This window comes from Amblyraja radiata, chromosome 8 (assembly GCF_010909765.2).
Source record: "Amblyraja radiata isolate CabotCenter1 chromosome 8, sAmbRad1.1.pri, whole genome shotgun sequence".
Lineage (NCBI taxonomy): Eukaryota > Metazoa > Chordata > Chondrichthyes > Rajiformes > Rajidae > Amblyraja > Amblyraja radiata.
Genome location: NC_045963.1, coordinates 55,989,277 through 56,001,776, shown reverse-complemented (window position 1 = coordinate 56,001,776; position 12,500 = coordinate 55,989,277). Strand labels below are relative to the sequence as shown.

General features: G+C 43.3%; 1 protein-coding gene across 3 annotated transcripts in view; it reads left to right on the top strand.

Annotated features, from left to right (window-relative positions):
• Positions 1 to 230: 230 nt before the first annotated feature.
• The window catches only part of LOC116976241 (mitogen-activated protein kinase kinase kinase 21-like), a 94,401-nt gene continuing 82,131 nt past the window's right edge, over positions 231 to 12,500 (top strand). For all 3 annotated transcript variants that reach the window (XR_004412909.1, XM_033025936.1, XM_033025934.1), the window contains exon 1: positions 231 to 1,277. Coding sequence is in view for 2 of the 3 variants with exons in the window: in XM_033025936.1 (XP_032881827.1) it covers positions 485 to 1,277 (793 nt within the window). In the remaining variant the exon portion in view is untranslated. The remainder of the gene's footprint in view (positions 1,278 to 12,500) is intronic.

Below are 12,500 nucleotides of genomic sequence, written 5' to 3'. Positions count from 1 at the left end.
CTAACCTTTCTTTCCACTGATCTTTGGACCTACTCCTCCTCCACCTAACCTTTCTTTCCACTGAACTTTGGTACTACTCCTCCACTCCTTTCCATCTATTGATCTTTGGACCTACCATCTTTCCACTGCTTGGTCCCTCCATCCTCCGCCCACCTTTGATACAGCCCGCCCTCTCCACCCGTCAGGTGATGAAGTCAGTCCAATAGGCGGCAGCGGGCCGGGAGGCGCGTCGCTAGGGCGGGCCGTCGGGCGGTGGGTGACCGCCAGTAACCCTGCCGCCGAGGCGAAGGCAGCTCAGCGCAGGTCACCTGTTGCCCCCGGCTCGGGGCTGCAGCATCGCGGAGCGGCGGCGAGCGGAATTCCTGGGGAGCGGGGCCGTGTCCATGGAGCCGGAGCGGGCGCGGGGCCGGGCGGCGGCGGCGGGGGGGCTGAAGGCGGCCGCCGCTGCTGCTGCTGCTGCTGCTCCTCTCGCCCGGCTCGGCCCATGAGCGCGACCCGAGGCCGCGGCGGCGCGGTGGCTATGGACCCCTTCGAGGGCCTGTTCAACCCGGAGGCCGTGGAGCGGGATGGCGGCGGACCAGGCAGCCCGGGCCCCGACTCCGGCCTCGGCCTCGGGCCCGCAGCCGGGCCGTTCTGGACGGCGGTGTTCGAGTATGAGGCAAGCGCCGAGGACGAGCTGAGCCTGCGGCGGGGAGACGTGCTGGAGGTGCTGTCCACCGACGCCAAGGTGTCGGGCGACGAGGGCTGGTGGACGGGCAAGATCGGCGAGCGGGTCGGCATCTTCCCGGCCAATTATGTGACCCACCAGCCGGCGCGGCCCAGGCCGAAGGCGGGCGAGCATGGAGGACAGGCCGGGGCCCAGGCCACCGAGATCGAGTTCAGCCAGCTGAGCCTGCAGGAGATTATCGGCGTGGGCGGCTTCGGCAAGGTGTACCGTGGCACCTGGCGGGGGCAGCCCGTGGCCGTGAAGGCGGCCCGCCGCGACCCTGACGAGGAGGCCGGCGCCATGGCCGAGAGCGCCCGGCGGGAGGCCAGGCTCTTCTCCATGTTGCGGCACCGCAACATCATCGCGTTGCGCGGGGTCTGCCTGCAGGAACCCAACCTGTGCTTGGTGATGGAGTACGCGCAGGGAGGCCCCCTCAACCGAGCGCTGGCCGGCCGCCGCATCCCGCCCCGCACCCTCGTCAACTGGGCCGTGCAGATCGCCAGGGGCATGAGCTACCTTCACGCCGAGGGCATCGTGCCGATCATCCACCGAGATCTCAAGTCCAGCAATAGTGAGTACCACAGGGAGAGGAGAGGCTCTCAAATACACCCCCGCCTTGTACAGGGCGCAGGGGGTGAGAGGAACTGGTGTTTTTGTACAGTGGATGGGTGGTGTGTTACTTATCGTAGTGGAGAGTTGGGTGTCCTGTGTATGGGAGAGTACAGGGGTGCTGATATTTGTGTGTGTCGCTGATTGCAGTTGTCGTGGGTTTCTATCTATGTAGCTCTGGTGGAGGGTTGTAGGGGGCTGGATACGGGAGAGGGTATGAGGTGGTTTGGTGGCACAATAGCGGGTGCTGGATGTGGGAAAGTTGCACCTCTGGCAACTACTCTGTAAATCTTTTTTGTCAGTTAATTGGTCTGTATACCTCTCAGTTTAGGAAATTAGGTTCCGTTTCGCATTCTACACCTATCATTTTAGACACCATCCTTCAGGCTGCTGTATAATCAATACATTTTCCTTCGCCCATACTTCCTATTTCCTTCGCTCCATAGATGCTGCTGCACCCGCTGAGCTTCTCCAGCATTTTTGTCTATCTGCTGTATAATCAAGTTAACTTCAAGCCTATCTAATCTTTCTGCATAACTGAAAATGTTGAGCCCTAGCAACATCCCCGCAATAAAATTCTGGAAACACTCATAAATCTTTGTCCCTTCTCTGCAGATGTAAATAGCTTGTGTACTCAGCTGGGTTCACGGGAGCTAATTTTGTACGTGCATTGGTTGAACATGATTAAGGATGAGGAGAAACATGATATACTTTGTCTTGTTAGTGCATTTATGGGCAGAAACCCCTTTGCAGCAATGTCCTTCCTATGGATTTTGAATTAGAATCCAGAGCATTGGTGGAGCTATCCACCTTTAAACTGGTGCAATCCTTTTTTGTTTGTTGCTTGGCATGTGTGCATTGAGACCATATACTTTGCTTCGATTCGAGTGGAGCATTGTAGGAATGTTACAAAATTTTGAGATTTTAAAAATCAAGCCTGTAATTTATCCCATCAGATAAAGTATAAAATAACTTTAATTTGATACCTAATTCACTTTCATATCTTTAGTATTAAAAAAGCTATGGTCATTTTCATACTCGGAAATTAGCATCTTATTCCCTATTGCTTTTCCATTGACTTAACACAAAAGCTGTGATCGAGGACAGTCAATTGACATAAAAGCCCATACCTTTCTTAAAAATTAAGAGAACTGAATGAAATTTTCCGTTATTATAGATTGAAGCATTCTGAATATGAAACATCTTACTTGGATGACCTGAAATGAAAGCATATAATTAGTTAGTTGCCTAATTGTAGCTAATTACAAAATTGACCGTTGGGACGGAAATAGTAATAAACACCCAGACTGCCTTGAAAATTAAAAAAATGTGATATTCTCAAGATCAGAACTTTAATATTATTGTATTATATGCTGTAAGTCCGTAACAGACAGGTAAAGAAATTGCAATTTATAGCAGAAGACCAAGTCTTTATGGAGAAGATCAGCTGCTAGCTGGTACATTAACATATCATAATCAGTAGCATCATCATACTCCTCTGATTGTAACCAATAGCAACTCTAAAGAAATGTGTTGACTGCCTTCTGGAAGTTTAAAAGTTTCATCACAAATTTTCATAAATTTTCCAAGTTCCTTGGGATTGCGCAGTTTTTTAAACTTAAGCAAAGTCCGGTTAACGAGAGTCCTCACCCTTGAGTTAACAGCAACAAATGGACAGCCTTCTGCATCCTACAAAGAGAAATGTGAACTCGGCCATCTCTCAGTTTCAGACAGACTTTTTCCAAATGAGGTATGCAAGTACAAAATGTGTCAATTTTTAAGATTCCTCTTAGACTACGGGCATGACAGAGAAATTCACTTCAAGGTGAGCTCTACTATGCCAGGCTGGGCATTTGGATTGACAATTTTGCATTTCTTCTTCGGAGACATCTGTTTAAAATATAAAGAAAAAAAATCACTGAACAGCATTAACGGAAACAAGTTATTATTTGCAGTTTTAGAGAAAAAAAGTAGAAATGATAGTTAAACATTAAAACAAATAGTAAAAACACAACAAAAAATTCATATTCATCAGTTCATCAGTTTCATCAAAACAATTAAATTCATATAAATTCAATTTACTAGATCTAAACATCTATCCATTCCTTAAGAAAAGGCTAAAATGTTTAAATAGCCAAAGTATCCAAATAACAAATAACAAACTGATCCCATTCACACAAGAATTCATAATATAACATAGAAAATAGGTGCAGGAGTAGGCCATTCGGCCCTTCGGCCCTTTTAAATCTCAGTTTGTCATGAATTTATATGCCAAATGGAACTAATTTAATGTTTAATTCCCATAAATTAATCCAGAAACATCCACTCTCAAGAGAATCAAAATCATAATTTTTTGCATGATACATCTGACTAGAACGGCACTGTGGATATTTAGTATTAAAATATTGATCATGGATAGACAATAACACAAAATATAGATGATTTAGATGTTCTTATGACATGATTGTGCAAAAACATAATGAATTTGATTATCTTGAGAGTGGATGTTTCTGGATTGTGATTGATTGGAATGTGGCCGCTGTCATGATTTAAGCCCCTATCGGCAGGCAAGACATGGCCGATTCGTATCGGGGCCTAAATAACATTTTTCGCATCGTAAGATTAAAATGAAGCCACACCAAAAAGCAAGATAATATGTTAAATAAGTGACATACCGTTTGTTTTGTCCTGCACTTGCGATCCGTGATGTTGAAGGCGTTAGAAGTCGCGTTTAACTTCAATCCAGCGATGCAATCGACCAGCAACTTTAAAAAAAAAAACGGGAGCGGGATCGCAGAACGAATTTTCTTCATCAGGACTCCTTCCTCTAAGTCAAATATGCTAATTGGCTGACACCTTGGGTTCCATGTGATCTAACCTTTCAGACCTTGTTTAAACAATGAAGATAAAAGAGACTACAGACCCTGGAATCTCAGAACAAAGATCAGAACGTTAATAACTCATTGGATCAAACAGTGTCATTGGAGGCAAATGGTGTATGTCGATGTTTTGAGTCAATCCTGCATTGACTACATGTTGAACTGTATAAACAGCAGGAGGATGAGGAAAAACGTTTTCACACAGAGGGCTGTGAATCTGTGGAATCCTCTGCCTCAGAAGGCAGTGGAGGCTAATTCTCTGGAATCTTTCAAGAGAGAGTTAGATAGAGCTCTTAAAGATAACGGAGTCAGGGGATATGGGGAGAATGCAGGAACGGGGTACTGATTGTGGATGATCACTCATGATCACAGTGAATGGCGGTGCTGGGTCGTGGGGCCGAATGGCCTACTCCTGCACCTATTGTCTATTGATGGTTGGTAAGATTGGAAAGGAAATTGACACAAAATGCTGAAGTAACTCAGTGGGACAGGCAGTATTTCTGGAGAGAAGGAATGGGTGACATTTGTGTCTATCTCTGGCAGTTTGAGCCTATCTTCAGCTTAAACCAGCATCTGCAGTTCCTTCCTCCACATTTGAAAAGGAGATTCTTGTCACATAGGATCGGTAAGCCCTTGAGAGAGAATAATTTTGATAATTTTCATTCTAAATCTTGAGGAATCCTCCACTACCATCTGTAAGAAGAAATGTCTGCACACCTGAGTTGTGATTGTTACTCTGCATCTTGTAACTTTGATCGCATTTGCTCCAAAATGTGCCAGTTAATTATAGGTATTGATACCGATTATGGGTATAGGTATTGTGGTGTTTACCAAGATATAGTGAAAACCTTTGTTTTGTGTGATATCCAAGCAAGTCATACTTTATGAGAGTAGAACGGGTAGTTCCAGAGAGAAAATGAACAGTGTGTAGAATATCATGTTACAGCTGCAGAGAAAACGGCAGATTTAAGTAAAATTGCAAGGGCTGCCATGAGGTAGATTGGCATTACACCCGTAGCATATGAGAGGTCCATTCATAAGCCCGACAACACCGGGAAAAAGCACATTTTGACTGCTGGTACGTGCTTTCAAGCTTTTGTATCTTCTGTCTGACGGGACAGGAGAGAAGGGAGAATGCCCAGGGTGAGGTGACCTCGATTATGTTGGCTGCTTTCCAGAGGCTATGTGAAGTGTAGATGAAGTCAATAATGGGGGCTGAGGGAGGCTAGTTTGCGTGATGGCCTGGGGCGAGTTCACAACTGTCTGCAATTTATTGCGGTCATGGGCAGAGCTGTTGCCAAACCAAGCTGTGATGGGATGCTTTCTATGGTGCATTTACAGAAATTGATAGGGAGACCTGCTGAATTTCCTTAGACTTAGAAGTAGGACATTAGTGTGCTTTATTGGTCATAGTGTCAATATCGTTGGACCAAGACAAATTATTGATGACATTTACAGATTGATTACAGACGCTCTCGGCCATCCCGCTTCAGCACTGTTGATACAGACTGGGGGATGTACTCCACCCCGTACCCTGAAGTCTTGCTTTTTTGTTTTGCTGACATTGAGGAGAGGTTGCTGTTGATACCATTTTACATAGCGCTCTATCTCCTTGCCATACTCTGTCCTGTCATTGTTTGTGATCCGGCTTGCTACAGTGGTTCATCTGCAATCTTGTAAATGGAGTTAGAGCAAAATTTGGCCACTCAATCGTGAGGTTGAGAACATAGCCTTGCGAGGCATTAGTGTTGAGAGTTATCATGGCAAATGTTTTGTCACCTAACTTACTGATTGTGGCCAGGAAGTCAAGGATCCTGGTGCAGAGGGGGTGTTGAGTCCTAGTTCAAGGAATTTGGATATGGTTCATTGGAAATATAATGTTATGAAGGCGGAGCTATTGTCAATTAATAGGAGTCCGATGTTGCTGTCTTCCTCAGATGTTCGAGGGATGAATGTAAGGCCACATCAGCTGTGGAGTTGTGACGAAAGGCGAACTGCAGTGAATCAGGGCTGTCTGGGATATTGAAGAGGATGTGCGGCATGAAGAGCCTCTAAAAGCTCTGAATGGTGGATGTCCGAGCCACTGGACAGTAGTCATTAAAGCACGCTACCTTGTTTTGCCTTATTGTTGTCATGCAGAAAAAAAAGAGAGAATACTTTTACTTACGCTTGATTTCCTTGTTCCTTGGAGGTATCTACAGAAACATTTGTTCATTGAAGTCGCAAAAATCGGACTGGTTCTGTGCGTCAATTAATTGTGGCCAGGAATAAAGATAGGAAATATGCAAATGCTCAGCAGGTCAGTCAGCGTCTGTGGATTAAGGAAGTGTTTATACTTCGATCAATGATCTTCCTTGTGTCAATTATCTTCCATATGTCAATTATTTTCCTATTTTTGATAAATGTTACCTGATCTACTGAGCATTTACAGCAGTTTCTGTTTAGTTTAGAGACTTCCAGCAACTGCAGCAGGTTGCATTTGGATAGTTGTGGCCAGAAATATACAAAGAAATTCTTTGAACCATGACTCATTTCAGGGAATATTTATTGAGTCTGGTAGTCCAAGTACATTGTGTCCGATTTTTATTGCTTTTTTAATTGTGTATATAGAATTATGAATGGTTAGGGGTGAATAATTGGCTATAACAGTTTATGGGGGTGGGATTCATGACTTCACAGAATGGTTTATAGTTATTTTTAATTCTATTACGGCCCCAAGTAAAGTCTTAACTGAGGCAAACTGACATCATTGCACAAGTGTTCCAAATTTCTACTGACTTTTGCATGTGAACGTGTTTGCTGACATTATTGCTGAAAGGTGTAAATCAGGGGTCGGCAACCCTTGTTCTGCGTAGGGGCCAGTACGCATGTCTGTGAGCGGATGGCGGGCCACATCTATTACGTGTACACACGGATCCCGCCCCGGATGGCAGGCATCAAATCACGTGTTCACAGAAGGTAGATAAAAATGCTGGAGAAACTCAGTGGGTGAGGCAGCCTCATGCAATCCTTGCATGTCTCACCCGCTGAGTTTCTCCAGCATTTTTGTCTACCTTCGATTTTTCCAGCATCTGCAGTTCTTTCTTAAACGTGTTTACAGAAGGTGCGCGGCTGTGCGCAGGATGCGGTACAGCCAGAGGTCAGCTGTGCTCGGCGGGCCGGATGACTACAGGGTAAAAATCTGTCTGCGGGCCGGAAATAATTTCGGGTTACGGGCCGCATTTGGCCCGGGGGCTGTTGGTTGCCGACCCCTGGTGTAGCTGATATTTAGACAATGCCTCCAAGCCATAGACTCCCTAAATAGCAGAAACCGCTTTATTTCCCCAAGGTAATTCCTGTTAATATTATGCACTTTTTCTTGAGTTTGAGGCAACAGACGTCTGCAGCAGCGTGATGCCATCCGGTTCGACATCCGCAGGAGCACGCCCTAAAAAGGGCGCATGCTCCAGGTTGGCGCCAAGCTGCGGCGCTGCTGTTGTCTCTGTTTGTTGTCGTTCGCCTGACTGAGGTCAGTTGGCGGGGCTCACCACGGAGAGGTCGACAACATGAGCCCCTACACAGACTTGAACCAAGACATCTCTTGCATCTAAACGTCCAGGTAAATCTGCTTTCCAATCTGTAAACCCAGTATATCCATACCAGGATGCCTAGAACTGCTCCCTGTACTTCAGGAATGACCTGTAGAATGGCACAGTGGCACAGCAGTAGATTTGCTGCCTTACACCGCCAGAGACCTGGGTTCGGTCCTGACTATGGGTGCAATCTGTACGGAGTTTGTACGTTCTCCCTGTGACCACGTGGGTTTCTACGGATGCTCCGATTTCCTCCCACATTCCAAAGACGTGCAGGCTTGCAGGTTAATTAGCCTTTGAAAATTGCCCCTATTGTGTAGGCTGGAACTGGTTTATGGGTGATCGTTGGACAGTGTAGACTTGGTGGGCCAAAGGGCCTGTTTTCTTGCTGTATCTAAACTACCATGACTTTATTGTTATTTCTGCCTACTTCTTGTCATCGAGGTGTAAATGGGAAGATGTTCCATTAACCTTTCTCGGCAGCTGTCCATGCTATTTTAGCCGTCTGTCTACATGCAACTTTGTGTTGCAACATTCAAGAGAATGAGGGCGACTGAGGTTTGTGTGGGTTGCTATGCTTTCTTTTGACATGCATTTTATATTCCCGCTGAAAGAAAACACTCCTTTTTTTGGGGGTTTCCTCCGGGTGCTCCGGTTTCCTTCCATATCCCAAAGACATGAGGGGTTGTAGGTTAATTGGATTCTGTAAATTGCCCTTAGTGTGTAGGGAGTGGATTAAATAATAATAATAATAAACTTTATTACGGACGCAAGGTCCAGACAAGGGGCAACATTACATTAAAAAAGCATTGCTTATCAAATATCATAAATACATATAAAATCTTGGTATATCACATAAAAACATCATAATTTATATTAAAAAAAAACACAATACTTAAGTTAAAAATCCAGATTAAAAAGATGATCAATGTCCTACAACGAGACAACGATACCAGTGTCTCCACAGCTGGGATTCGTAGCGTGTAGTGCTAACCCTTATGTTTGTCAAGGCCACAATAAGCACATTTTTAGAGTCATTTATCCTGCAAATGAATTTATACATGTGGTGTCTTAGGATAGCTTCTAAAGTACTGACTCCTGCAGCCACAAACATATTACTGGCACTACACCATCTAGGTGTAGTGCCTAGATGGTGTAGTATTAAACACATTAAAGTGTTTAATGTAGAACAAGTGTGGACGGGTGATCAGTGGTTAGCGTGGAGTCAACTAACCACTATATAACAATAAACTCCATTTTCTTTGTTCACCAACCTTGCTATTTCCTTCAGTGTGGTTTCATTATGGCAGGTTTGCTGTTCAATATAACAGCAGGGATATTGGCCATCAAAATGTAAGTGTATTTCTGGTTAACTCTGCTTCACAACAGCATTAAAATCATGACAGATCACCATACAGTTGCTGGATTCTTCTGTCTCCTCCCTCTCCACCCAAAGCTTTTTTTATCACCTTGTTGATAACTGTTAAGCTTTGTATTTGAGCTTGTAGTTCCTCCGATGACTCAAGACATTTCTTATGCGAGGCCGGATGGTACATGTTATCATGCTGTTTGTTTCGAGTCATAAGGATGTACAGGTACTTGATTTGGGATCATTCTTGGGAGCCCGTGTGCCAAATTCTTAACTACTTTCTCTATTGTGATATTATCAAATTTCTCTTCAGCCTCCATCTTTTATTTACCAAGCAGTGCAATGTCTTTTCCAATATGTGTTTCCAATCAGCGGCGCCGGGGACACGGGCTCGACTCGGGCTGCGGATGAGAAGCGGGTCTGTGTGCGCTCTCCCCTGTCTCCCACTGGCATCTGCTTCCTCTCTCTCACTGTTACACCCGCTCTCCCGCTACCTGGCACCACTGTTCCTCAGATTAAATATATTTTTACACATAAATCATGAATAAAGATAAGAATTTACATACAGTTTATGCAGCCAATGCTTTGTTCGTTTTTTCTTTATAACCAGTGACCTTTGACAAATCCCATGATTCCTTACGTTTTTCAGATACTGAACTCGCTTATTATTGGGTGGCAACAGGTGGAATAATCCTAGTCCTTTTTTTCATATGGTGGTAAATTATACCACATCTAAACTCTGTCACCAGAAATGTTAGTGTTTTCAATACTGTAACCTCTCTGAATATCTGAGTATAAATGTTTGGCTGCTGTTTCATTCTTATTTTGTTATTTTCCTTATTTTTTAACTCATTGTCTGATATTTGAGATCACATGTTGAGTAATTGTTATGGCTGGTTCCCGTTGTATATATGCACATACATCGCTGGTTACATTGTGAATATTGAGAATTTGTTGAGCACATTCACTATTGAAATATGCCTGAATAATGAAGTATATATAAATATGAGGCTTGTTAAACACCAAACTCTTTGTTTTCTTTGCGAATTGTCAGGAATTTGTGGACCAAATAAGGAAATCACATTACAGTGTGCCTTTAAAATAAAAACATATTCTTTGAACTTATTTGATATTTATGTCAATACGAGCATGTATTATTAAAAGTTTTCTTCTTTAGATTTTGGAATGTACAACACAGAAGTAGGCATTCAGCCCAATTATCTATGGCATTCATGCAATATAATACAAGCCTCCTCCCACTTTACTTTAGGATATTTTCTCTCATGCATTTGTTTCCCCTTGAATTCATCTGTGCCTTTTAATTAGTTGCTCTTTGATAGTATTCCACAGTCCAACCATTAGATAAACAGATTTCCCACTAACCCATAATGTGTGTCTACCACATTCGAGGAAAATAGCAAAAGCCAATGTGCTTTAGTACTAACCCATCAGCCTTTGCTATTAAGTTGCTTTATTTCTCATTTAATGGTATGTGCTTATTTTGCATGGGTTTTTTCAGCCTAATTTAATTTGCTGAATTGCATGTGGCTGGCTAAATTCTTCCTGGCTGCCCGACTTAAATTTTTAATTTTAATGCAAGTTTCTAGGACTTATGAGATTTATGCAGTATCAGGAAACATCTTTAACCTGCTACTTCAGTGAAGTATGGAGATTAGTTCAATTCATTGCCTCCAATTCTTGCGAGTGAGAAATTCCCAACTGTAGACTTGTGCTCAATTAATAGCACTCTCATAAATGGTAAACAATGAGTTTCAAACTTGAGATTTGAGCACAAAAGCTAGGCTGAAGAAATTGAGTACAAAAGCTAGTATTGAAGAAATGCTGCATTGTCAGAGGTGTGTCTTCAAGATGAAACATTACTTGAAGCCTTGCCTGAGGTCTTTGCTCAGAAAAGATCCCGTGGTACTACTTTAAAGGCCAGGTGAGGTACCGTTGATGCCATGGGCGATATTAATCACTATATCAGCATAATTTAAACAGATTTTTTTATCGTTATTCCATTGCCGTTTGCAGATTAGTTGCTATCTTTTCTGCATTGTAGGAGTGACTACGATTCAAACTATTTCATTGTCTGTGAAAGCACTTTAGTATTTCTTATCACAAGGGGTGCTGGATAAGTGCAAGACCATTATCTAGTATCAATAAAACTAAATATTTTTAACTTAGCACGGTCTCTATCCTCCTGGCAGTTTGGCGCCATGGAGTGATCTAGCCGTTTTAAGCAAAAATAATTTCACATGGACTTTTTACAGAAATGTAATCAAGCAGGGAAAGACCTTGTTTCTAGCAGGAAAATGCGAGACATGGTAATAATTCCATTGAGAAAGAAAAGTAATAGTTCACTTGAATGAGAATAGAGAGCCAATTTTACTTAATTGTTTCTCTATTTATAAATTATTTCCCGTGTTCGGTCAGCCTGACCTAATCGTCTTTGCTGTCAAGCAGACAGGTGGGCAGCATTCTCCCATGTTGCTGCCAACCCTGTCATTGTTGGCTTTCGGGTGTGACTCTCCAATTTCCTCCCTGTAACCCCCACCTCCCCTTTGGAAAAAAGACTGCATTGATATAAAGCTGATTGCCATTGTGCCTTCTTGAGAACTTTAATTTGAGGCTTAGGATTTCTAATCTCATATTACAGTATTCCAACGTCGTTTAGTAAAATTTAGCTTCAAAATTAATTGGAGAGAAAGTGGATCGTTGTGAAAGAAAATTTGACGTCTAAATGTAGATTAGTCTTCATTTTAAATCTTAATGTTTTTCTCTGCCTTCTGTTAACGCTGCATGTGAGGTCTGTTTCATTGAGCACCGTGGGAGTGGAGCTCTGAATGCAAAAAATACCTAAATCGGGCAGCAAGACCTTTTGCTGTCAAGCACGTGCTCCCATTGTTCTGAGCGAGAGAGTACTTAACAGGTGTGTAATGTCTGCCAAGTCTGGATTCCTAGCCTCCCACATCAGGCTTGGCTATCACGCTTCTAAACAATGCCTGAATTCAAGATTGACCAGCGCAATATCGATGATTTAAGTACTTTCATTTGAAAGTAATGGTATTCTAAAAGGGAAAATACTCACTCTGTTTACAGTAGGTTTTTCATTGCGAACCATCGTGTCTGTTGATCTTTTGCTGTTGTGGATTGCACGTAACAAAGGCGACTTTTCCTGGATGACAGTATATAAATACAGACTCTATAAGAGGTCACAGGCTGCGTGTGCTTCTGCGTGACTCATCTGACACTACGGAGCCTATCCACCCTTTACAAGCACAATTAGGAGGATAATGACATACTCTTCAACTTCAGCAACACATTTGATAGCATTTAGGCAAAGCAGGCACCTTGATACTGAG